This window comes from Fringilla coelebs (assembly GCF_963513975.1).
Source record: "Fringilla coelebs genome assembly, chromosome: 1".
In the NCBI taxonomy this organism is placed as follows: domain Eukaryota; kingdom Metazoa; phylum Chordata; class Aves; order Passeriformes; family Fringillidae; genus Fringilla; species Fringilla coelebs.
In genome coordinates this window covers 86,408,710-86,433,896 of record NC_140028.1, presented here as the reverse complement: position 1 = coordinate 86,433,896, position 25,187 = coordinate 86,408,710, and the positions used below count along the sequence as shown (strand labels likewise).

At 41.2% G+C, this 25,187-nt stretch overlaps 1 protein-coding gene across 2 annotated transcripts in view; it reads left to right on the top strand.

The window, feature by feature from the left end:
- Positions 1-24,349, top strand: part of F13A1 (coagulation factor XIII A chain) — a 58,948-nt gene extending 34,599 nt beyond the window's left edge. For both annotated transcript variants that reach the window (XM_084204591.1, XM_084204592.1), the window contains exons 8-15: positions 2,391-2,529; positions 8,856-8,959; positions 9,729-9,817; positions 10,675-10,828; positions 11,424-11,711; positions 15,470-15,630; positions 18,417-18,553; positions 22,421-24,349. In XM_084204591.1, the coding sequence (XP_084060717.1) occupies positions 2,391-2,529; positions 8,856-8,959; positions 9,729-9,817; positions 10,675-10,828; positions 11,424-11,711; positions 15,470-15,630; positions 18,417-18,553; positions 22,421-22,565 (1,217 nt within the window). In that variant the 3' untranslated portion in view covers positions 22,566-24,349. The remainder of the gene's footprint in view (positions 1-2,390; positions 2,530-8,855; positions 8,960-9,728; positions 9,818-10,674; positions 10,829-11,423; positions 11,712-15,469; positions 15,631-18,416; positions 18,554-22,420) is intronic.
- The last annotated feature ends 838 nt before the right edge of the window (positions 24,350-25,187 follow it).

The window sequence follows — 25,187 nt, the reverse complement described above, 5'->3', positions numbered from 1 at the left end:
ACTTCATCTGCTAATGCACAGGAACACACTTTGTGGCCTCCTATGGAGTTGCTCCAACAGGTCTATGTCCTTCCTATGCTGGGGACCCCAGAGCTGGAGGCAGCTCTTGGGGTGGGGTCCCAGCAGAGCAGAGGGACAGAATCCCCTCCCTTGCCCTGCTGACCACCCTGCTTTGGATGCAGCCCAGGATGCAGTTGGCTTTCTGGGCTGTGAGTGCACACTGCCTGGTTATGTTGAGCCTCACTCAATGGGTTTGAAAAAGTTCACGCAAATCTTTCTTGTGGATGCAATTCCTTGCAGTAGATTCCATGGGCCGCTTTGTCTTCTCTGCCCATTGCCTTATCTGGATTTCCCTAAATCACAGACAGACACACACCAGTTCTCCCACCTTCCCCCCACACTTGCCCTGAATCACCACTACGCAGTAATTTGCCTGCAGGCCACTGTGAAACTGGGGCGATGCAGCAGAGCCCGGAGCCTGCTGTGTTAAAGGGAGAGGCGTATTTATCTGGGGCAAAACTTGGCTTGGTTTGCTGACTAAGTTAGTCAAGTCAGAGACCTGGCACTTTGCACTGCAAGTATAAAGTTTTTTGAGCATTATGAAACACAAATATTGTCCAGCATTGGCTGATCTGATGATAGCCAATGACACATCCAGCTGCTGATCACTGTACAGGGGACAGAGAAGGTCCAAACAATCACCTGCAACTCTCAGGGTTGTTTTGAGGTGTTTTTGAGTCTCTCTCATGTTTTATCATTGTGACCAGTCCAGCTTTCCAAGGTCACTATATTGTACACTCCAGATACTCATCTGTTAAAAATGCTAAAACATTCCAAAAAATGGTCATTAATCTTGAAATTGTCAGACAAATTATTTCCAATGAGCCCTGATGGCTCATGGGCTGGAAGCTTGGGAGGGCACTTGAATTAAGTTTAATCAATAGGTACATATGGTATTGGATGCATCCAGGTAATTTTTCATCCAGGAACTTGAAATGAATGCACAGTGTTACACTTTATTGGGAGTCACAGTAGTGACAGTAATGAATATACAAAACCCAGCAGTAGCAGCAGGGCTGTTCAACTCTGCAGCATTGGAACTATTTTAAAATAGGATTTTCAATAAAAATCTTTTCTCTTAAAAAAACCCCACAAATTCCACCCCCCCCCCCAAAAAATCCACCCCAAACAAAAAACCACCATCACCACGACCACCAAAAAACCAACCAAAAATTTGAAAAATACCCCAACAAAAAATATTTAAAAAAAAACAAAACCAAGAAAGCCAAAACAAACCCCCTGCAAAAAAACAAAAAAAAAAAAAAACCAAAAAAACCCCAAAAACCCAAAACAAACTCTGTCAAATACCAAAAACCCCTCACCCTCTGTTTTTTGCAGAATCATGTTGGCTCCTAAATTGAAAGCCAGGACCTTTTTCTGGCTGACATAAAGTTTGTCATCTGAAGTAGCTGAGATGATGTGTCACCCCACAGACCCGTTCCCCTAGCCCGGGGATGTGCTCCATGCCTATTTATCTGCCAGAGTACACAACCAACACAGAAGCCTATTGGTGCACTGTTTTATATTATGGGCATAGCTGTAGCATTCCCACATCTCTTAAATTTACCCCTTGTCAAATGGTAAGAAGGGTCATCAGTGCTATTTTGTGATGGTGTGAGAGTGAGGGCTAGGGGCTTTTTTTTTTTATTCTCCTTTTAGGGTCCTAATGAAAGAAGGGACTATTGACTACAAAATTCTGTTACTTGGAGGCAATTTGAATTATGTAATTCATTTTATTCAGATTATCAAACCTTGTAATTTCAGTTGCAAATAATGCAGCTTTTCACCATTGTTAACAGTAATTTTAGACTTTATTCTTTGTGTTCTCCAGATCCATCTGACAGCAGACATCAAACCAGAAAACTCCAAATAAAAACTCCTTAAAAGGAGATATTTTCTATTAATTTTCTTTTTATCATAGTCCCATAATTCTCCCGAGTTACTGATGCTAAGAGACCTAATATATTGTGTATCTCTTGCAAGCTCAAAATTCTTTTCTTTTGTATCACATTTGGTCATGCAGCCGACCCATTGCACCCAGATTTGACCTGAAATTCCACCATGTGGTCACTATGCAAAGCTGCTTTTAAACTATTGGTAATCAGATGCTTCGGTTATAACCCTTGTACCTCTTTAATGCTCATAATTTTGAGACCAAATCAAATATTTAGCAAGTGCAATATAAATCAGATAGAAGGAATTATTTGGGTTGATTTGACTGAGTTGTCCCATTTTGTTCTGGTTATTGCTACTTCAGTCATCCCACCCTGTCATCAATGAACGCAGTCTCCATATTTGTTCTTCTCATCACGCTTCTGTCTTTGCCACAGTTCTGAGATGCTTGGGGATACCTGCAAGACTCATTACCAACTATTCTTCTGCCCATGATAACAATGCCAATTTACGGATGGACTTCTTTCTGGATGACGAAGGAAAAGTGGACACCAGACTTACAAAAGATTCTGTCTGGTGAGTCCTCCTGGAAAATGCCTTTAATGTGTCAATGATCAAAGTAGTAAAAAATGTGCTGGCAATGCCTGTATTGTGTTTATTTCTCTGTGCATTGAAGAATGCTGCTGGCTTCTGTGAAACAGAATGAATAGATTGTTGGTAGGCTGACTAATATGAAGACTTGTGGTATAAACAGGCAACCCCAGGGAAATCCTGCTATTAATGTTCCCATAAAGTGCTCATTTAAGCACACTGGAGAGCTGGAATGGGCCTATGCTCCTTAGGGATCCGTTTTTCTAAAAATGGAAGAGGGTAGGATGGGTACTTCCATCCTTCGGGAGCCAAGCTCCAAGGGGTGCCTCAATATCTGTGGAAAGACACCCTTTTTGATCTGCTTGTGCCAAGTTTCCATATTTGTAGACTGTTTTACATTGTGTGCACACAATCATTGTTGCAAAGAGGTGCTTTCCAAAATACACCCTGTTCAGCTGAAAAAGAAACAAGTCAAGGTATCATAAAAGGTACTGAAATGCTATCACCAGACTTATAAAAAGGAAACTCCCTAGGGCCAAGAGGGGTTTGCACCTTCTTTTTGAGAAGGCAGTCCTCTAACTGGCTCTTCAAACTCTTACTGTCTTCTGTCTGACAGGAGAAATGTAGCATATATTGATTATATGCTCTGTGTGGGATATTGGCCCTCAAGCCTCTCCTCCTCAGAGTGAAGAAACGAATGTGACCTCTACATTCCTATACTCAGGAGATACTTGTCCTATTCAATGTTAATATACCTGACTTGTGTCAATGAGATCTTCAGCTCATTAGCATAGCAGCTCATCAGCATGTTTCATTAATAACTTAATCTCTTTGCACTTTTAATACAAAAGCCTTTGTATTAAAACTGCAATAAACCCACTATGTGGTGGAGGAAGTGACTGAACCTGTTGCTGTGACACCTTTTATGTGATTTCCATATTCAAGAGGAAATCTAAGGAAAGTAGGTTCATTTACATGTGATGCCTGTGTTACAGCGAGAGAGAGTAGTTGAGACTAGAAGGGACCCTTGGAAGTCACCCAACCCTCCTGCTCAGAGCACCATCAGCTAGAGCAGGTTGCTCAGGTCTGTGTCCAGTTGGGCTTCGAGTATCTCCAAGGATGGGCAACCCACAACTTCTCTGAGAAACTTGTGCCAGTCCTCAACCATTTTCACAGTAAGAAAAGTGTTTCCTGATCTTCACACAGATTTTTCTGTGTTTCAGTATGTGCCCATTGCTTCTTGTCCTGTCCTTGGGCTACGGGGAAGAATCTGGCTCTGTCTTCTTTCCCTCAATTCCCTAACCAGGAATTTATACACATGATAAGATCTTACCCAGCCTTCCCATCTTCACACGGAACAGTCCCAGCTGCCTTAGTTTCTCCTTGTGTACAGTCTGTGTTGTATCAGCTATTCCTTCCAGTTTCTTTATCAGCAAACTTGCTGAGGGTACAGGGAGTCTCGCAATCCTGTAATAATGAAGCTGTTAAACAGTGTCAGACCCAGTATTGACCCCTGGGGTGCACAACTAATGACTGAGCTCCTGCTGGGGTGATCACTACTGATCACAACCCTCGGATCCCAGCAATTCAGCCAGTTTTCAATGTATCTTGCTGTCCATTTGTCAAGTCTACACTTCAAAGGTTTGTCTGTGAGGATGTTCTAGGAGATAGCACTAAAGTCAAAAGGACCAACCCCCACGCAGTGGTCTCCCCTTTGTCCTTTCAGTCACTTGTTTTGTCAGAAAAGGCTCTCAGGTTTGGCAGGCACAGCTGGCTGCTTGTAAATCCACGCTGACTACTGCCAATCACCTAGTCCTTAATAAGTTTGGAAATGTTTTCCAGAAGAACTTGCTCTATAACCTTCCTAGAGATCAAAGAGAAGCTGACAAGTCTCTCTCTCTCCCTGGATACTCCGCTCTCTTGAAGAGTAGAGCAATATTTAATTTCTTCCAGTCTGCAGGAACTTCCTCCAATTACCATGGTCTTTTGAAGATAGATATGAGTGGTCTTACAGTGACATCAGCAAGCTCCCTTGGCATTTTTGATGAGATTACCTCATATTTTCCATCAGATCCATTGGACTTGTGTGTGTTCAGTTTGTTTAACTGCTCTCTATCTTGTTACTTGTCTAGTTTTCATTGTTCCAAACCTCCACACTGGTTTCATAGGCTGTGATTCCTAAGGGCAAATCTTAGCAGTAAAAACCAAGGTTGAGAAACCATCGAAGCCTTCTCCTAATCCTTTGTCACCAGGTTGCCTGCTGTGTTCAACAGCAGAGACACATTCTATAGGCTCTTCCTTTTGTCACTGGTTTGCTTGCATTTCCTGCTGCACTTCATGTCCCTTGACATATATTGTTTGGCCTGTTCGGGCTTTCCTATACCTGTGCCCAGATGCTCAGACAGTGGCTCTGTTTTCCTCCTGGTCACTGTCCCCACTCTCCCCCTCTTTCTTAAACACGTCTTTTTTTATGTTTAATTGGAGATTAATTGGGACCACCCTGTGGACTTGTGCCACTTTTGGTTGATTTCCGGCACACGAGGATGGACCATTCTTAAGTCTGGAGGAGGTGACTCTTGAAAAACATCCCGCTCCTGTGCATCCATCTTCTACTCAGAACTGCCTCCCATGGGATTCTTCCAAGCAGGACCTTAAACATGTTAAAGACTGCTCTCCTGAGACCCAGAGCCCTGGTCCTGCTATTTGCCTTGTTGCCTCCTGTTAGTACCCTTGGGCAGTTTTGCTTGCTGTCTGTGAGACAGAAGGACTCAGAATGTCTCTGAGCCTTTTACGGCTCAGAGAGCTGTAAAGGAGAAGTCTTCTGAAACCTCCTCTGCCTATACAAGATGTGAAACAAGAGCCAGTGACTGGGAGCCTCAATGCACATCCATACACACCCAGCAATGGATCATTGTTATGCTTTACAATTTGCACTCTGATCCCTTCTCTCATTCTCCTAACCTGATCTATGAAATACATCCCACCAACTTTTGACACTTCCTTTTGTTTCCCTTTTTTTTTTACCTGGCTGTTTCCCATGACTTCTTAACATAATCTCTTTTCTCCTGCATTCTTTTGGGAAAGTTCATCCAAAATCATCCTAGTCCCAATGAAATCCTCATGCAATTTTACACTAACATTTCATCCTTCGATCCTACATTGCTTTTCCTTGGCTTGATAACTTTTTTAACTGCCTTGTTCATCCTTTTATCCTCCCAGTGCATTTATTAGTACATGGTGCACATAACCCTTTGGGCATGACTTAATATATACACCTCTTTTCATTTCTCCTCTGTGTCCTTTCTTTTCATTACTTTGTAACACTCCTTGGTAGCCCACATGCTGACTCCTAATGACTTGTGTCTTAACCCTGATTTTATTTTTAATGCCTCTTTTATTTCTTTTTTTAAGAGGACAAGCTCAAGGTATTTATAATGATTTTTTAAAATGTATTTCTCACTTTTATTTATAATCTCTTGCAAACTGGAAGCAAAGCTCTTTTTCTTTATTAATATATCATTTCTATTGTACTCTAGCCTTGTACTGCTGGAGCTGATCTGTCTTCAGGTCTTAAATACTCTCAGACTTCAGGGATACTTGGAGCCAGAATTTTTAGTCCAATCAATCTCTGAGTGTGGGGCTCCCTCTGAATGTCATCTGACATTTATTTATTTTTATTAAAGATTGTCTTCTCCCTCAGGATAGGAAACAACACCACCAACAACCAAACACATATACAAAATTACACAGACTTTTCAAAAAGTTATTTTTATAAATCTGGCCGGATTTGGGGCCATCAGTACTGTCTGTTCTCCTTGTCTTTCTTAATGATGATATAAAGACACTTAAAGAATATTCCTCTTGGATGGGAATCAAGACTCACTCCTACTGTGAGGTCAAGCAGATCAACATCCGCATCTCAGCAGAAATTTTCTTGATGTCACCCAACCCCATGGGAATTCATCCATATCCAGGCCTGTGGAGAAAGCCCTTCTGAGACCTCTGCTCTCCCATTTAGTCCCAGATACCTTTGCTCTAATTTCTCAACAATATTATCAGTGCCTGACCCTAGCAGTCCCTCTCAAGCTCCATGCCTGAACTTGTTAGCTCATAAAAGGGCAGCAGCTGCTTCCAGCATCTGCCTGTCCCATAAGCAATACAAACTACTGTTCTTGAATTGTCTTCCAGGCATAAAACCCGCCTGGTCATCTTTTATTAATTTCCCCATTGCTTTGTTTAGTCTATCTGTAATTATCTCTGTAAATATTTAATGGTCACTACATTGATCTCTATTGCCATTCTTGCTTTCTTTAATATCTCAGGCTTGCTGTAGAATACAAGAATTATAGAATCAGTTCAACAAATTATGGCCACGGAATCAGCTCCTCAGCTATGCTCCCTTCCATAGGGAGGTTTCTGCTACCTTTGAAAAGGCAAATGTTTCCCTCATCCTCTTTTTCTTCATGCTGACTGCTCTACAAGCAGTGTCTTTCTGTCCATTCAGATTCAATATCCTTATGTGTATTTGCTATTTGCATGGCAGCAGACCTAAAAAATTGCCATCCTATTGTGTCCAGCACTACACCAATAGAAACCAGAAACAAAGGTCCTGTCCCTAAGACAAATACAGAAAAAAATATAGAAAAACTGTGTTACCTCATTAAAAAACTGAAGTAGGTCTGCCATTTTCCACACTGTTACCCCACTCCCAGCCTTGTTTTTATCATCCTTTCCTTTTGCCTGCTCTTTAGGTTCTTCTTTCGCAGAATGCAAAACCAGTGACACATCCAACTTTGATTCAAAGTGAACCAGTGAAGGCTTCAGGACAGGGATTGTCTTTCTCATATGTTGGCATAGCAGTTTGCAAATACCCAGCTTCCATGAAGTGTGTCCCCATTCTCGGGTAGCCTTCAGCAAAGTTCTGTGAGCATGATTCAGCGCTGACTACTCAGCAGCATCAAAAATTCTCTGAGTGTGCGTCATTTTCCTTGAATAATTCCTTTTTCTTTAGTGCTGCTTCATTAACTCTCCTAACTGACAAGTTTTACCCTGATCCAAGCTTTCATTTCCACTTTGAAATGTCTTGTTAGACAAGCTTCAGATCCTTCTGACTCTGCTCCATACTGGTTTTCACCTATTATTAATGAAATGGTCAGAGTTTAACAATCCCCATTTTCGTTGCTAATATCATTGCGTGTACTAGAGGCTAAATCAGCAGCTACACAGATGTAAGTTTATTCAGATCTGCTGTAGGATATATATAATTTGCAAGCAAAATTGCCCCTTTCTCTACTCTTTCCTTCTTTTATTTTTTGCAGTAATGAAATTGAAACACTTTGCTGTCTTTACTGAAAGACACTCTTTCCAGATTGTCTTTTTTTCTTGCTTGTTCTCTCCCTTGAGCATTGGTAGCATTGCTGGAAGTTACAACATCTGTCCATCTTTTCTGCTTATCTTTGAATCACCCAGGGCAGACTGTGATGGTGCTGTTCTGTTTTTTTTAATTCTCTGGATCATCCAGCCAGGTGAGAGCATTTTAACCCTGAGCACCTAGATGAACTATTCTCAGAATTTTATAATTCAGGTCACTGTCCTGGGCCCTAAAGATGCAAGTTGGCCCACAGTGATTGTAGGTAGGTTTTATGAAAAGATATGTGTTTTAGGAGCCCTGACATCATGCATTGTCATGACACATGGGAAAAAGCTTAAAAGGAATCTACATTGAAGATAGTTTTAGAAAGGCTGTGCAGGGTCTTTTTCTCAACCAACATGGAAGACAGCAAAACATGCTTGTTTTGAGCCATGATAACGAAACTACACCCTGTACATTCCAGAGATGATCCCAAATCTCTTCATAAGGGATGCCAAAGCTTCAGTCTGAATAATTATGAAGCAGACCATCTTTCATTGGCTTGAAGATTCAAAGTTTGCTTTAGCAGGCAGATTGAAGTGGAGGTGTCCGGCTGGAAAGGGATTTTAGTTTGTGTAGCTTTTCATATACCTCAACAATCTCCAAACACTGGCACATCTTCTGAGACATTTACACTCAGAACATATTAGAAGAATCAAAAAACCTTCTTCAACTTTCAGGCAAGAAACTACGAGGAAGGATTGTGGCTTTCAGATTTTAACAGCTAGGTACCAAACTTATGGACCTAAAAATCTGTTCTCTTTAAAGAGTCAACATTTTTATCCCAGAATTGGCAAACAGTGTTATTGAAGCAATGCCAGGACATAAATACACAGGATTTGTTTTGGTCTGTGTGCTTGTTTCCAAGAATTTAATATACTGGTCCCATCTCTTTTCTTAGGAATTATCATTGCTGGAACGAAGCTTGGATGACCAGACCTGACCTTCCTGTTGGTTTTGGAGGATGGCAGGTTGTTGATGGGACACCTCAAGAAACCAGTGATGGTAATACTGCTTGAAGTCCTCCTTAGTTCACTTTCTAATGTTTGGGATCTCTGTTTCAAACAATGAGCCAGTGGTACCATAAGGCCAGTGGCAACTTCTTGAACCAAATAACCACACTCACCTCAGGGCCCTCTCCTGATTTGTTCTGAACTCTAAAATAAATCTGTCCTTATTGTAACGCTGCTCATGATGTCCTGGGACACGAAATCCTGCATGAGAAAGGCGCTGCTTGGTACTGAAGAGATGTGATCCTGTTGCCAAAGATGGCTTTTCAGATTTTAGAGTACCTATATAGGAGCCTGATCAGATTAATTCTCCTTTACTTTATGCAGCCCTAACTGAACTACATGAGCAGGCAGTAGGTAAGAGAGAAAAAAAGTCACTGGTCTTTCTTTCCAGTCCTTAATTTCCCATCCTTTAAAATAGAATCTTCTCAAATTTGTAGCAAGGTCTTTCTCAGCCTGTGGTGTACCTGACTCCTCCCAAAAGTATCTGTTTTAACCAAACCCAGCTGTAAGTGTATTTCAAGTGCTTGAGACTTAGAGTGCATGTTATAGTGCCATTAAAGGTACTGAACCACCAGGTTACTCCAGACCTGAGTCTGTGTTATCTACAGGGCTGGTAACAAAATTAAGCTGTTTGCTTCTTGGTCCTGTAAACTATTAGCAGATTTTTTCAAACCCCAAGAACTCTTTTTCTTTGAGAAAATATAATTTTTACATGTTTTTAATTTATTTAGTCCCTCACTTTGTCTTTCTTCTCCCCATAGGTATGTACAGGTGTGGTCCAGCCTCAGTTCAAGCCATTAAACATGGTCATGTTTGCTTCCAATTTGATGCTCCTTTTGTCTATGCTGAGGTACAAAGTGAAATTTTGTTTTATGTGAAATTTTTTACTGGAGTGAGTGATATCAGTAAGACCATAGTGAGACAGAAGATAGCTCTCCAATTTATGGATTGAGAAGTTACTTCATGTATACTTCATGTCACAGAACAATCTCATCATTATGTTTTGACATGCCAGCAGGCGTGATATGGCTCTAATGAATGACAGAGATGTCTCTACTCTCTGCTCCTCAATGTAATAATAAGAAAAAGCTGTTCTGATTTCACTGAATCTTCAGGCTGTGGTCATTTTTCCTTCCAAGATTCAGTTATGCTGAATGGGTCACTAGCTCTAGCTGCTCATTCTCTTTGCTCACCACATTCCTTTTGGCTGCGGTGGGTCATGGAGATCTCACATGGGTGATTTGACTGACAGATCTGAGAGGGAAGTATCTCAATAAGGAGATAGACGGCCTGGTCTGGAGCTTTAACCTCTTGCATCACCAGAGAAGGCATGCCCAGAATTGCAACACTGTGGGACAAGTTTCTCTATAATTGAATTGTAAATGGCTTAGGACAGAAAAGAATGAAGACATTTTAGCTATTAAGCGTTCTCCTCTCTATTTCTAAAGCTTTTTGGTACAAGAAATGTATAGTAGTCCTCCCCACATTTGAATTACCTTTCTGTAGCCTTGTAAAGTTTACACTCTCTGTAATTCTGGAGCTGTGAATAGTAAAATGCATCTCAGCATACAATTAATTTTAAACATGAAATGTAGATGTGACATTAGCAGGACTTCAAGTCAATGTGTCGTTATTTTGGGGGGGATAGGCTGACTCCTCTTCTCTCTACTTTCATATATCTTGATCTTCTATAATTTAATTTCATAGGTGAATAGTGACATTTTCTACACAAGAATGGAGAAAAATGGAACCCAAGTGGTAGAGAACATTGACACAACCCGTATTGGGCAGTTGATTGTGACCAAGGAAGTTGGAGGTGATGGAATGATGGACATTACTGAGGAGTACAAGTTCCGAGAAGGTAACCTGAAATGAGCTGGGACCATGTGGACATAGACTTATATATATATAAGACATAGACAGTCAAATCCTGGATGATGACTTGGAAACCTCTGTCACTGAGGGAGCTTCATGGAAAGCTGCAAAAGTCTCCTCTGGAATTCTTTATTTGTAACTATCCCAGAAACACTGTAGATGCCTTGATCATAAGGCACAATCAAAGCATAAGCTGCTACTCTGAAATCCTTTAGACTAAGTTAGTTGTAGTGAAAATAAAGGCTAGTCATGGAGCAACTCAAAGCATTCAAAACAATTCAAGGCTTTCTGTACAGATGTTTAGACATTTCTTATTCAGGCCAGATGTTCACACAGAGTAAACCAGTGTAGCTGTATTGGTAAGAGGTCAGCTACATCAGTTTGTCTGATATGGCTTTAACACCAACTCCCTTGGCGGCTGTGAAGTTCTCCCACTGCTGGTATTACCCCAGGAGGGTTCACTGTCCTCATCTATTTATTTCAGCTACTACAAACTATGGAAGACACACCCTTATGATCAGTAGGTGGGCTAATGCTACACTACTATTTTTTTTCTAAATCTGGTTTTCATTCATTTCTAGGCTCAGATGAGGAGAGACTGGCTCTTGAGACTGCTGTGATGTATGGTGTTAAAAAGCAAAGTATCCAAGATACCACGTACCAGCCACAGACAGATGTTGACATGGACTTCCAAGCACAAAAGGCAGTCCTTGGCAATGACTTTAAAGTCACTATAACTTTCAGGAACAAGAGTCGCAACTCCTACACTGCAACTACCTACTTTTCAGGCAACATAGTGTTTTATACAGGAGTCCCAAAAAGTGAATTCAAGAAACACTCTTTCAGTGCAAAACTGGAACCCTCTTCATGTAAGTCTTGCAGAGTTGTTTTCTGTGCTATTAACTTTCACCAGTGTTTACACCCATGGGGAGAGCCAATTCCAGTAGCTCGGGGTAGGATATTCTATTGGGTTGAGAAGGAACCCCACTCTACTCTGGGCTGAATACCAGGGTCATTTAAAGCTGAGACTGTTTTCTTCAGGCTGTTTCCCCCTGCAAAAGGCTCTTTTACACCAAGCTGTGTCTCTGGGAATTGTTAATTTTAGTTCTTTAGTACAAAAGAAATCAAAGGAGCTCAGGTATTAAGCTGCAAGGTATCATTTTTCCTTTGAATTCCTTTATTTTCCTAGCAGCATTTTAGCAAGTGAAGGGGAAGTTCTGGTTCCACAGGGTGTTATGTACAGAGACAAGAGGGTGTATTTTTTATCTTACCCTGTAGAAGCTGACAAGTTCTCACTAGATTCAAGTGAATATCTGGCTTTGGAGGACTCTGTGGTTCAGGATTTCATATTAACAGTGATCTAAAAAGTTTATATGTAATGAGAATGTGCCACGATAGAGCAGGGTTGCTTGTCAGCTGGACAGCAGCCCCAAAGGTGAGTTATCTTTACAGATGCAGCATTTACTTTTTCTAGTGCCCTCTGGAATACAGTAGGGAGATCCTGCCTCCCATTTCTCATGAGAGAAGCAGTTCCTGGCAGACCAGCTCAGGAGGCTGTGAGCAGGTTTTTGTACTGCTCAAAGTAGGAAAGAGAGATGTTTTCCTTTTTAAACTCGGACATAATCTATTTCCTGTTAGCCATTACAACACGTGTTTAAGACCAGCTGTACTTCCAAGTGCTACCTAGCAGGCTCTTGCAACAAGTGACTGCCAATCACTCATTCTCCTGACAGGTCTGTGTCCTTGGTCAGCAAAAGTGATGGACATGTGCTCTTACAGAGCTGAAGTAGAGGATCCTTCACTTGAGTTCCCTGCTGAGAGAGTCAGCAGCCATGACTTTGCCTTCTAGGCACTGCTACTGGGCAAATCAATCTTTCTGAGTGCAGGAGGAGTGGCAGGACTTTGGGAGCCCAAAGGATGGGCCTCCTGAAGTGGGTCTGCTGCTGGATCACAGCAATCCTGGCTGACCTCTGAGCTTTCTGTCTTCTCTACCTCATCCCAGCTCAAGAGACGCTGTGAGCCCTCTTTCTTCCAAGAGGACTAGTTTTGTCTTAGTGAGAAGTCTCCATGGAACTACAGTTCCTATCAAGCCACAAAAAAAAAAAATCCACTGCTTTCTTCCTCACTTTGAACATCATCTGAAACTGCACATTTTATTTGCAGCTCATTATTCTGCAAAAAGTAGAAGTCCACTGATAAAGATCTACTTGTGAAGGTTAATAAAACTTCTGCCTCATGCCTGTAACAAAGCCCTGAGAGCTACTTGCTGATTCTTTCTAGCTCTGTGGATCATTTGCAGGGGGCCTGGAAATGGGCACTAGATTGTTCCAATATACGCTATCAAAACACAGTGTGAGGGCTTTTAGTGACTTACATCAGTTACTAAATATCTAATCTGAAATACTGCAAAACTTTTGGAGACTTGAATAGGTACAGCAAAAAAATAAGTTTCAATAGTCTTGGTCTAAATTCTGTGCCACTTCTTTGGTGAGGGGAAATTCAGTCATCTTGTAGAAGTGTTTGCTACATTTTCTGGATGTGATTTGTGCATGGCTCCAGGACTTATTAATGTCTGCTTTTGTATCAAAGGTCTGTGTAGGGCATTACTACCTAAAATACAGTTTCTGCAGTGCTCTGAGGATCACCTGGCTCCTCTCTGCAAGAAACAAAATTAATAGATTTTTAAACATCACTGAGCATCACAATTCATTTTTTCTAATTTAAGTAAATGCTAAGAAAAAAAGCTTCTTGAAATAGTGCTGGAAACTCTGAATTGAGCGATGGTGAGTGAATGCAGACTGGAGAGAGTCACCTGAAAGAACAGAACATGGATTTTTATGTAGGTATACCAAGTGCATGAGAACAATCTGCCAGGAATGTAATGGGAAGGTACTATGTACCTTCCAAGGCACCCAAGCAGGATTTGTTCAGGTCAAGAAGTATGTGTGTGTGTATAAATATATATATATATTTTATATATATATATATATATGTGTGTGTGTGTGTGTAACAAAAAATCACAATGCTAAACAGATCTATTAAAGGCATTCTTCCAGCCCAAAATACTGAAAGCATGAGGCAAGCTAAGTTTTCAAACAGGAAACGAATGAATTATTTTCAGAATAATGATTAAAGGAATTGTGTGGGTTGAAAACATCTTTGAGGATTTGAATAGCTTAAACCTTCCAGTGCCTTCAAAGGTGCTCTTGGATCTACTGAGTTATATTTAGTTTTCTCTATTTTTTTGAAAAACTATAAGGCAGCTCAGTGTTGTGACTCCCTTGGCTTTCCCAGATTCAGTAAATGGTACTGACAAATTATCAGCACAACCAGCACTAAGACAGTGGAAGTATATTCTTCTTTTTTTCCTGCAGTGATTAAATTTAAACAGAAAAGTTTGCCTTTTCTTCCATTGTAAAGTACATTGCTCCTGGTTTCTAACTAATTTATTTACTTATTTACTTCTCAGATGAGAAATACTTTGCCTGATTTATAATTTACACTTAGAGGTATTATGGGAAATTCTTTTACACAAGATAAAGAGTGAGAGGGAGGGAGCAGGAGCACATCAAGTAATTTTAAGGCTGGCCTAGTAAATCCAGGTCAGGTGGTCACCAAGGGAATAGCTTTGAAACCAAATCAAGGAATTGGTTTTGATGTGAGTGGATCAAAAGAGCGAAAAGGGGTGAATGTCATTTACCCAACTGAGTTCAATTATCCCAGTGTTTACAGTGTATGTCACAAATACAATACAAATAACAGATAACAGTAATCATCATAGGTAACAGATGGGAGATCTTGATGTGTTTACTAGGGTTATAATGAATGTTTATAGAGAGAAGAACTACAGGTCTATATATTTTGCCTGGTCAGTTAGTTACCAGATTTGATTCTCTGCATCACATTCTCACACCATTGTTGGCCTGGGAATTGCAGTTCAATATAGTTAAAATTAATGATTCCCTGGTTCTCAACTGTCTAGCCTACAGGGACTTGTTCCTTCCAATAATTATTGTCAGAGAGCACGTGAAAGCTCTCTGGAGGGCATGCTGGTGACAGGAAGACCTTCTTGCTAAATTTTTCAGGCAAGTCCAGTGTAGAACAAAGGCAAATATCCAGCCACATCCTGGGGAGCAGGTGATCTCCGAGGTAGCCTGCATGGGCTCACAGCCCCCACTTGCTGCTCTGGTGGCATCCCTGTGCCAAGAAGAGAGGCAAAAAAACAACAGGAGTAAATTGAAAGAGCAAACATTTACAGGAATAACACTCAAAAGCTAGTTTGGACCTTTGTGCTGAATTTTTCTTCTCATTTATTTTGTAGTAGCACCTAGAAACCTTCAACAGTGATCTGGCCCATGCTGAGGGTACTGGGCTGGGGCTGTGCACAAACCTAGCCTTTGCCCCTGATAGCTCACAGCCTAAATGGGAAGAGGGGAAAAATAGAGGGGAAATGGTGTAGTAAAGAAATTAAGTTAGTTTGAGGGAAAAAAAAATCAAAGCCATTCTTTAGCTTGAAAGCCACCTTTTTTCCTAGGCACTCATGTAATTGGCACTGGCCATGATGAGAGGAGCAGTTAGTGATCAGATTGCTTCTGACGCCTTTTTGCCTTGCTGTGTCTCCCCTCAGCCAGCTCTTTCGACATTGTGATCAAATCCAGCGAGTACATGCATGACCTGCTGGAGCAAGCCTCCTTTCATTTCTTTGTGACTGCGCGGATCAATGAGACGGGGAAGATTCTGGCCGTGCAGAAGGCGGTAATGCTGGAAATTCCCACCCTGCGGATCAAGGTAGCTCAAGGTTGTGGTGGAAGGGATGTGTTCTCTACAAGGGTGTTGCATTGACTTGTGGGGTGGAGGAGTGTGTGTGTTTAAGCACGTTAGAGCATCTAACATGGACCTTATAGAGCAGTGGCTGGCTGGAGGGTGTGAGGGTGTACAGGTACGTTATATAGTGTATTGAGCATCCCTGCATTGAAGAGAGAGGCTGACAGCAGCACGGGTAGTGAAGAGCTGAAATAATCTCAGTGGAGAAAAGAGGGGAAAAGATCTGAGAAAGCTGAAGAAACTCAAAGGGTAAGAGAGATTACTCACCCAAGTCACTCAAGATCTTTAACTTCTTCAAAAGTCTATTATGTTTAAAGCAACACAGCACAGGAGGCTCCTGCTGAAGAATGAAGAACGCTGCTATTGAAGTGATTTTGCTGGGAGAGCTTCCACAGGTATTGTGGAAAGTTTCTCCAAACTTCAACTGGCAGCGCTGATTCAGGACAATGTCTTGGGGCCTCAGTGCTTTGCTGCCACTCTAAATGTACTGCCAGTGGTGTTCCCTGAAAGTGGAGCATTTCTGCAGACAGTGGTGTGGTACTTACGAAAATGGAGAAGAGTGATACTACAAGGAGCCTATGTTGTATGGCAAAGACAAGGCATTTTAACTTAACTGGGATTAATTTAAGAGGCCCCTTTAACTGGGATTTAAACCTCTCAATTCATAACCAAGCATCCAAATAGAGTGCATTGTTTTCAAAAGCACCGAGCCTTCATCTGCTTTGAATGATGGAATTTGGATATGCTTTTTCCCTAACACTAGAAAAAAAATAAATCAGAATACATGTTCAGGAAACTTTATATAAGTATGAATACAGCTCTGTAAATTTCAGGACCTTGAAAGAAATCCAACTTTTCCCCTCTATATATTTATTTGAACTAGTGCTCAGGTTTCCATGTAATAATTTATGTAGCAACTGCAAAAAAAGCTTTTTTAGAATTGTGGATCATGACCACATCAAAGTTTGCCAAAAAATCTACTCTGTTTTATGGTCATTAGAAATACCATGATGTTCTGCTCAGATAATTGTATTTTCGGTACTAAGCATTCCAGAGAGGAGGTAAACAAGACTAGTAAACTCTACTTCAAATACCTGTCTTCAATAACCAAATTTTAAAAGTAAAGAATTCTTTCAATTCAATACTTAAACAGAACACCTTCTACATAATCTCAGATTTTCAACTTCCAAATAGTTTATCCTCTCTGCTGTTCTAAAGAAAAGATTTTTAGCATATAGAGTAGACTATTGTCCAAACCCCATGTTTCTGAGTAAAACTAAGTTTTTTCTGTTTCTTTGTGATGTATGAAAATACACTGAAATTTTAAAAGCTGGATTTTTAAGGGATATATGTGTGTGCATATGTGCAAGCATATATTCATAGAAGAAAATTTGATTTATTGCTTTTTAATGAAATTTGAGATAGTTTATCTGTTTAGTTTTCTTGTGAAGTTTGTTCAGTGGATGTGATTGGCAGACCAAATTTCTTGATGTGGGTGAGAGAGAAGAATGAAAAAATGAATCTCTCATTATGTCTTCAGATGCACCTTTGATCTTTCTCTGTTGGTCTAAGGAGATTCTCAGACTCAACAGTTGAGGAAATTACACCATATTCTAACCTTGAGATCAGGTTACAAAAATAAGACCAGCAGATACATATCATGATCTCAGCTGCAAGTCTGGGACTTCAGGATGATTTTGAATCACACCCAGTGATCTTAAATCGTCAATTGAAATTAAGAGGCTATAGGATCTCTCATTGAGCCAAGGGTTCTGAAAATGCCAGTGATGTCCTTTTGCATATTCAGGTGGCCAAATGCCATTGAGAGCTTAGTTGTAGCTCCTCCTTTACTCAATTTTACTGGGTTTTGGCACAGAGTAATCCCTTAGACCAGAGTCTATGCAGCTTTTTTGCAAATGTCATACTTCCTTAAAGCTCCACTTTAAATTTATTGATAAGATACTTGAATTTCTTAGTTACCTTTCTCAAGACTCTTTAAATCAGTTGATGGAAAATGAAGTGGGCTGGAAGATCTGCCAGCCATAAGTTAAAAACCCTTGCCTAAGAAAAATAAATTCACATTTTCTGAGAGAAATGCTGAATTTCCAGAGGGATAAAGAACCCCAAATCCCCATGCATGTAGCTGTTGCTTAAAAACACATTTCTTTGGAGATTTACTATTTTCTAATGCAAAATATACTGCTCTTTTGCCTGCACAGGGTTTGGAGGAAAACTGGCCTTCAGACCTCCATAGAGAACATGTGCAAGGTTAAAAACCCTTCAGAGCAAAAAAAGAAAATGCAAAAGCAAGGGGAAGATGGGCATGACAATTTTGAGGGTGTAACCACATAGCCTGGTGTTTCTAATTTAGGGTAGTAAGACCTTCCCTTCTCTTCTGGAGCTTATGTCCTGAGCAGATCCCTTCAATGCTGGTGGGGAGCCTGAGGAGGGAGGCACAGTCTGGGAGAAAGGTCCCATCAGCTGGACTCACCCTCAGCTGGGCCCTCAGCTCCAGAACTGTACACACAGATTTCTAGTTTTCTATGGAAAGGGGGGCCAGCCTCTTGATCTGCCATGCAGTTTGAGAGAAAATTACAATGGGTGGAAAAATGTGCCATCCAGCAATTTTCTTCTCACTAGGCTTTCTTTGCCTCCTGCAATTTTGCTGTGTGCTCTGTTCTTCTGCCTTGCCAGTACTGTGTATCTGTTATTATCAGTTTCTGGTGCATTGTCCTTTCCTTGTCTTGCAGACCAAAGGTGAACTGGTAGCTGGTAAAGAAACGTCTGTGATTGTGGAGTTCACCAATCCTCTGAAACAAACCCTGGAGAACGTCACGCTCCGCCTCGAGGGACCTGGCATGCTGAGAACAATAAAAAAGCAGTTCGGGTAGGGAAGAAAGCACAACCAGCTGGGAGTTTGTCCCCTGCTTGCTCACAGTAGGAAGCTCACAAGAGACACTTAACTAATGCTGTGCTGAGTAATTTAATTCAAACACTCTCTCTGTACTTTAAAATCCAATACACAGGGGAGCTATAGGTCTCAATAGTCAGTAGAAGTTGGGCTATCCAGAGAGATTGTGAGAGCATTTCATCTGCTCAGTACCAGGGCTGGAGGAATTGGTAGCGTTTGTGAGTAGTTGCTAGTGCAGCCCAAGCTTACTTTTTCACTGTATTACATTACTTTTAGCACTTGACAATAGCACCTACAAGCTGCTATTGCAGAGAGGAAGATTTATCCTGCACTTGAAGTGTTTACTGCCGCTCACTCAGCATGTGCAAATCGAGTCCTGTGCTGTTTCTCGGAAAGGCTTTTCTCTGCTCATGTTAATCATGATTATACAAGACGTTCAGGTACCTCAGATGATCTTTTCAAGCTCATGTCAAGACACAAAATGTGTGTTGTTTGCAGAGCCTGCTGGCATAGCTGTGGCGTGTATGTGAGCGCACAGCTCCCCCCAGTAGCTCCACTGCACAGGGCTGCCCTGGCACACAGGCAAGTTGCCAGCATAGGGACTCCCAGCTCTGAGGAAAAGAAAAGCCACCTTCATTATTCTCAGAGTCACACCTTACACTGATACCATGATACCCCTATGCTAAGCAAGTTGTAAATCCTCTTTCCGTTTGAGTTCGGTGTTATGAGCTTAGCATTAGCCAAGGGTATAGAACAGAGAAACTTGGAAAATTTTGAGGCTCTGGGCATCTATCTATCTGGGCTTAGTTTCTATCATTACCTGAGCTGATGGTCCCCAGGTGTTTGTAAAAGGAGTTTGAGAAATTGCCTGTGCTTCAGCAGCTGCATAAATTGTCAGCATCCTCTGCAGCCAGCAGGGGAGGTCTGATCCTGACTGCACCTGAGACAGGGATAAAAAGACCAAAACCAATCTCCAGAGTAGAGCTGATAGAAAAATAACCATGAAAGGGCAACATACTGTGTTTGCTTTGTGCACAAGGTATGTCACAGGTGCTGCTGAGCATGACTCAGCATGGTCCACAAGAGTTACACAAGTTGTGGCAATAGCCCTCATTGCTGCCCAGCTGTGCCAGCCTCCCCTGTTGTTCTGCATCCTTTTCAATCCAAAAGCTGCTGGGGACTGTCCTCACCTTCAAGGATGCAGAAATTATCAGGTGCATCAAAGGCACAAGAGTTAGGGGAGAAAAATGACTCAGAGAACACACGTCATTTTCCTTAGAGTCACCATGTTTTCCCCTTTTCAGTAATGCCCTTGGCAACATTGCAAATGGAAATGGATCAGCTTAGTCATTTTTAGATTTAACTTCTCTGAGATGAATGTAGGATGCAGGTGATACACATGGAGGACAGAGCAAGGGGCAGTTGTAGTTTATTTAAATAATAATCACATTTGTCTCCATGCATTCAAAGTGATAAATGGCTCCAGTGTGATGATGGCTCAGCATATTATGCAGAATCATTCATCACTGAGTTCTCTCCCAGGAAAATCAGATCAGGGTGGCTTACTCCTTTTGCAAAGAGAATTGAACACATTCTAGGCTTTCCCCACCCTTTCAACACTTCCCTGTTTACCAGGGACACTTACATATGGTATGGAGCTTTTACAGTTCTATGTGGGGATAAGGTTTTTGGCCTCTGTGTATTTTTCAGGTAGTTTTTCTGTATCACTTGAGTGGCTCCAAAAAAGTGCTCATGTGTGACCTAGCTGATACAACATTATTCTGGCAATGTGGTGGCTGGGGGGCTTCAGTCTTGACCATTCATAAAGTCTATATATAGATAAGGATATTGATATTTAGCTATTAGCCTCAGAGAGATGAGGAGCATGAGTTATGGAAAAGCCTTTGGCAGCAGCAATTCTTACTCAGGGCATAGTCTGTGCATGACAAATGAGAATTAAGCAGGCAGTGATGGATAGTGCTGAAACGATTATAGCCAAGCATACTTTCACACTAGCAGGTAAGTAATTTTGGGTGTTTCTGTATGTCAGAGCTAAGCTAGTATTAGCATCTGTAGTGAGAAGCAACTTGTTTTAGAAACAGGACAGTAGAGAGACAGGAAAAGGCAGGTTTGGTTTCCCAGCACAGCTGCTGTCTTCCTGCATGTGCACACACACACACACACACACACATATATATGTAGTGAGATGATAGCACTGTAAAACAAAGATGGTAGTGCTCCCCTCTCTCACTGGAGCACTGTGAAGCTGTGGCCCAAAAACCTTCATCCTTAGAGAATCTGGGCCCTCAGCTGCTCAAGAAGTCTGCACAGCAGACTTCTATGATTACTTCTTCACTTTTCATTCAGATAATCCCTTGCAGATAATTCCCATAAACTCTAAAAGGTATTTTACCTTCTTCACCGATTGAAGTCATTGGTTTATCATTATTCCATTTTACTGGGCATCTGGTAGATGCAAGCCAACCAGCTATAGGGAACAGAATCTCTCTCATAATAACAAAGATAAAAAGAAGGAAAACACTTGCTGGAAGCAGTCTGCACATGCTCACATCAGAAATATGATTCTCTGCTTTTTTTTTTCCTAAAAGTGAGTACATGCCCCAAGGTACCTCTATCTGTGTATGCAAAAAGGAGCAGGAATACATCATTTTACCAGGGGCAGACTTGCACTGAAACAAATACTCAGGTGGGAGGATTCCAGGCTAGCTCATTTAGAGCTAATTAAGGTTTCTTGTCTCGTGGCAGCTTATGCTAAGCCTAGGCAGACATTTCTGTCCTGACCCTGGCATATGATATGGCACCTGAGAACCAAATCCTATCAGATGAGAATTTGAAACAGTGACTGAAGTATAGGCTTGCTTTGCTCTCACTTTGTTCAGTTGTTTTCAGGACACTGTAGCCATATGAGATAAGAGCAGTGAACTTACAACCCTCTTATTTAATGCTGAGGAAAAAATAATTCATTTTCATAAATAGCTCCCCACTATACTGCTTTTTCCATTGCTTTTTCCACTCTTTGGAGCAGTTGTATCCCAGCATCCACCAAACACAATCGATCAATCAATAAATATCAGCCTTTAAAATCTGCACACAGAACCTTGTGAAAGCACTGAGAAAACACAGAAACCCAATACCTGAGGCTGTCCATGCATCTTAATTGTAGCAAAAAAAAAAAAAGAAATTGAAAATCAAGAACAGTTCAGAGTGCTGTTGTTTTGTATATGAGTTATCAGGAGTCATACGTAATGTAAAAGAGTAACCAACAACAGCAGGACTCCCAAGAATATTTTGACTTGTTTGTATGGACATGAAGAAGTCATATGAAGAGGCCACTGAGGAGATCTGCTGATGGCAGGGTGGTTCAGGGTAGGAGTGACAGAGGAGTTGAACATCTCCTAGGGTTTGCAGAGGAATGACCTGAACACTTGGACTTATCTAACCATTTAAGGAATCGCCACCAGGCTATAGGCTATAAAAAAACAGAAAAAATGGAATTATAAAGTAGAAAAAAAAAATATGTTAGATATAAAGAAGGTCATTCTGAAGGTGATCATGAGAGGAAGTGACAGGAGGCAGAAGAAAATTGATTCATTTTGGAAATTTAAAATTAGCCTGGAGGAAAGGCTAGAAAAGGCTTTAACAGGGTCAGTTCTGAGAGGAATAGAAGATGGAGGGAGTAATTTATATGATGTTTATGAGAATGAGTGAAACATAAAAGATTTGAGACATGTTGTACTATCTACCTTCAGTTTCTCCAGTTTTGTGTCAGACTGAGAGCACTGACTGACTGCAATATTGAAACTTTTCTTTTTTTTTATTCAGGAGAATCCCGATGAACTCTACATTGACCTGGGAGGTAAAATTTACCCCAATGCGAGCAGGTTTACGGAAGCTGATTGCAAGCCTGAATTCTGATGCTTTGAGGCATGTGTATGGTGAGCTGAATGTCCAGATTCAGAAACCATGAACCAAGGTGCTGCCTTCTTCTCTCATTTAGCTATATTTAAAATGTCATGATAAGGTGTGGCCGATGGAGAGGTATAAATCTGCTTATTGTTATTTTGATCATCCTTCTGCTGAAAAAAATTGATAAAGCAAAATAATTGGTATGACTGAGAAGAGCATAAAAAAGCACCTGGATGTTGAATGATTTAAAATTAGCTATATGTAATTAAAGGCAATTCTAGGTCATATTATTCCTGTAGCTCACTTGTATTTATGGTCTTTTGCATTAATGCTGCAAGGGAATTTGAAAAGCTCCATTCGCCAGAGTAATCTGAACTTTAGTTTTAATTAAGGCCTGGTATTTCACTGAAAAGGGAAGGAAAAAAATAAAGAACCCAGTGTTATAAATTCTTAGACTGAATTACACAATGTTATGGTAGATCATTCAGGCTGCAATAGAAACAGGTATTTCTAGCTAAAAGGGTCTGTTTTATCCTGCAAATTAATAATGTTCTGGTTCATGGAGAGCTCATTTTGCTGGAAGCATCTCTCAGGATGTTTTATCTCCAGAATATTCTCAGCCTCTTGTTTCCCTATGCTTTTTCTCCTACTCTCTCATGCGTGCAGGCACTCAGACTCACTTCATACCCTCATCAGACCCCCTGTGCAGTTGGTGTGCTGTTCCTCTACTTTGCTGGGTGAAAATCCAGAGTTTTTCTGCCTCTGCTCAGAGTTTACCACACAAAACCTGCACTTGCTGGTCATATCTCTTCTGTAAAATGTGTTCTCTCTTCACCCTCCTCTCCCTTTTTTTCTCTCCTGAACCCACCCTGTATACCCTTCTCCCACAAGTGTATCAGGAGTGTTCTCTGTCCCAGAGCAGTCCAGGCTGGCAAATGGGATGAAAGAAAGGAGAGTGGGGCAGGGAGCCTGAGGCTCTTCTCCTGCCAGTGCCACAACCTAGCCAGTGTCCTGCACTGGAGCTGGGGGTGACTTTAAACTAAAAATATGGGTATGGGTTTAGATTAAATAGTGCCTGAAAGTTCCCAAGAATCATGGTTAAAGCAGAATGAAGACCTGTTACATGAGTAACCCTAGGAATACAGAGGGACAGAATCTCATCTGGGAAAGGAATAAAAATGTATCCTGAGAGTCAGAAATTTACACAAGCCACAGCAACTCCTCTCCTTTGGCCACAGTGTGTATGTAAGAGCAGATCAGGTTTTAACAGCACAGGGGAGCTGGCTGAGCTTCTAAAGTTCAAAGGAACATCTTCCTCATTAAACCCTGGGGCTTTACTGGATGGCATGTCGTTTGGTGGTCTCAGTGAAAAGCGAGGGAGATGCCTTCCCTCCCTTCTGCTCCTCTTGTTGCTCTACATTGCCCACGGTACCTCCTACAAGACCTGGAACCAGCTGTTAAAGTCTTGGGAGAGGAGAAATGCAGCTGCTCTTTTTGCTAAGTTGTGGGGAACAAAGCAAAATTTAATATCACCTCATATACTCTGGGAGTACCCCAGGATCCATGAAAACCAGATTTTTGGGGCTTTTACTTCAGGAATGGACACACCCTCATTTTATACTGCCTATGTGACCACATCAGAAACTTTGCCATGTCAAAGTCCTGTGGGGTAGAAGAGACTGAAAAATGTATTGTCTGTGCAAGGTAACAATCTCTGTTAGATAATTAAGCAGTCTTACCAAGCTGTGCATCTTCTAATAAAATTATCCATTTTGTGCTCTTAATATAAACCTGCTTTCTATTCCAGGCATTTTATAAATACAGTGTAATAAGAATTCAAAATAAAGCGTGTCTGATTGCACTTGTGTGTTGTGTTCTGTATTTTGATCAATTACTTCTACATAGCAGCACTATAGACACCAGTTGCTGCATCTTCATTGTAAAAGTTAAAAAATGCACTTCTGAGCCATGTGTATTTTGGTGCTAAGGAGAAAACCTCATATTTATTTAAATGAAAAAATAGTATTACCAGCTAATTTTAACTGCTTTCCTTTGTTTTTCCTTCTGTTTCAACAACTGGCTACCTAATGAATTGGGGAAAGCGATGATTTTCAGAGAACATCACTACTGCCAGGAAAAAGAATCCCTGGAGCTCGTTTTAACTTGTCAGAGACCATTAAGGCATGAGTTTGCCCCTAATGAAACCTTACCTATGTCCCATTTTTAAGGAGTGCTTCCCTCAGCGAAATATTTCAAGTCATTTTGCTAACACACACTAAGCTGAATGACCTTCCCCAGGAGACAGGAAGTATTTTATTTATAGATTATAGAGATGCATACTGAAGTGAAGTGATGGCTGGGAACAGAGACCAGGGACCACCAGGTCAGCAGCCCTTGGGACCACCGGCCCGCTCACTCTGCACTGAGATGCTCACAAAAATCTAAGGAAAAAATGAGGATGGCTTCAGCCACTCGCCAGCCCGTGCAGGGACTGTCACATCAAACACAGGTAAAGCCTGACTGGAGAAGAAGGGAGTGCTGTGATTGCACCTTATGTACCTATAGGGTGTGATCAATAAATAATGAGGACAGATTGGTGACCTCAGATTGGGAGTTGCTCTGAACCTGAAAAGAGTTTTAGAGTTCAAATTCTTAAGCTGAGTGTTTTTTTGAGAGGGCTGAA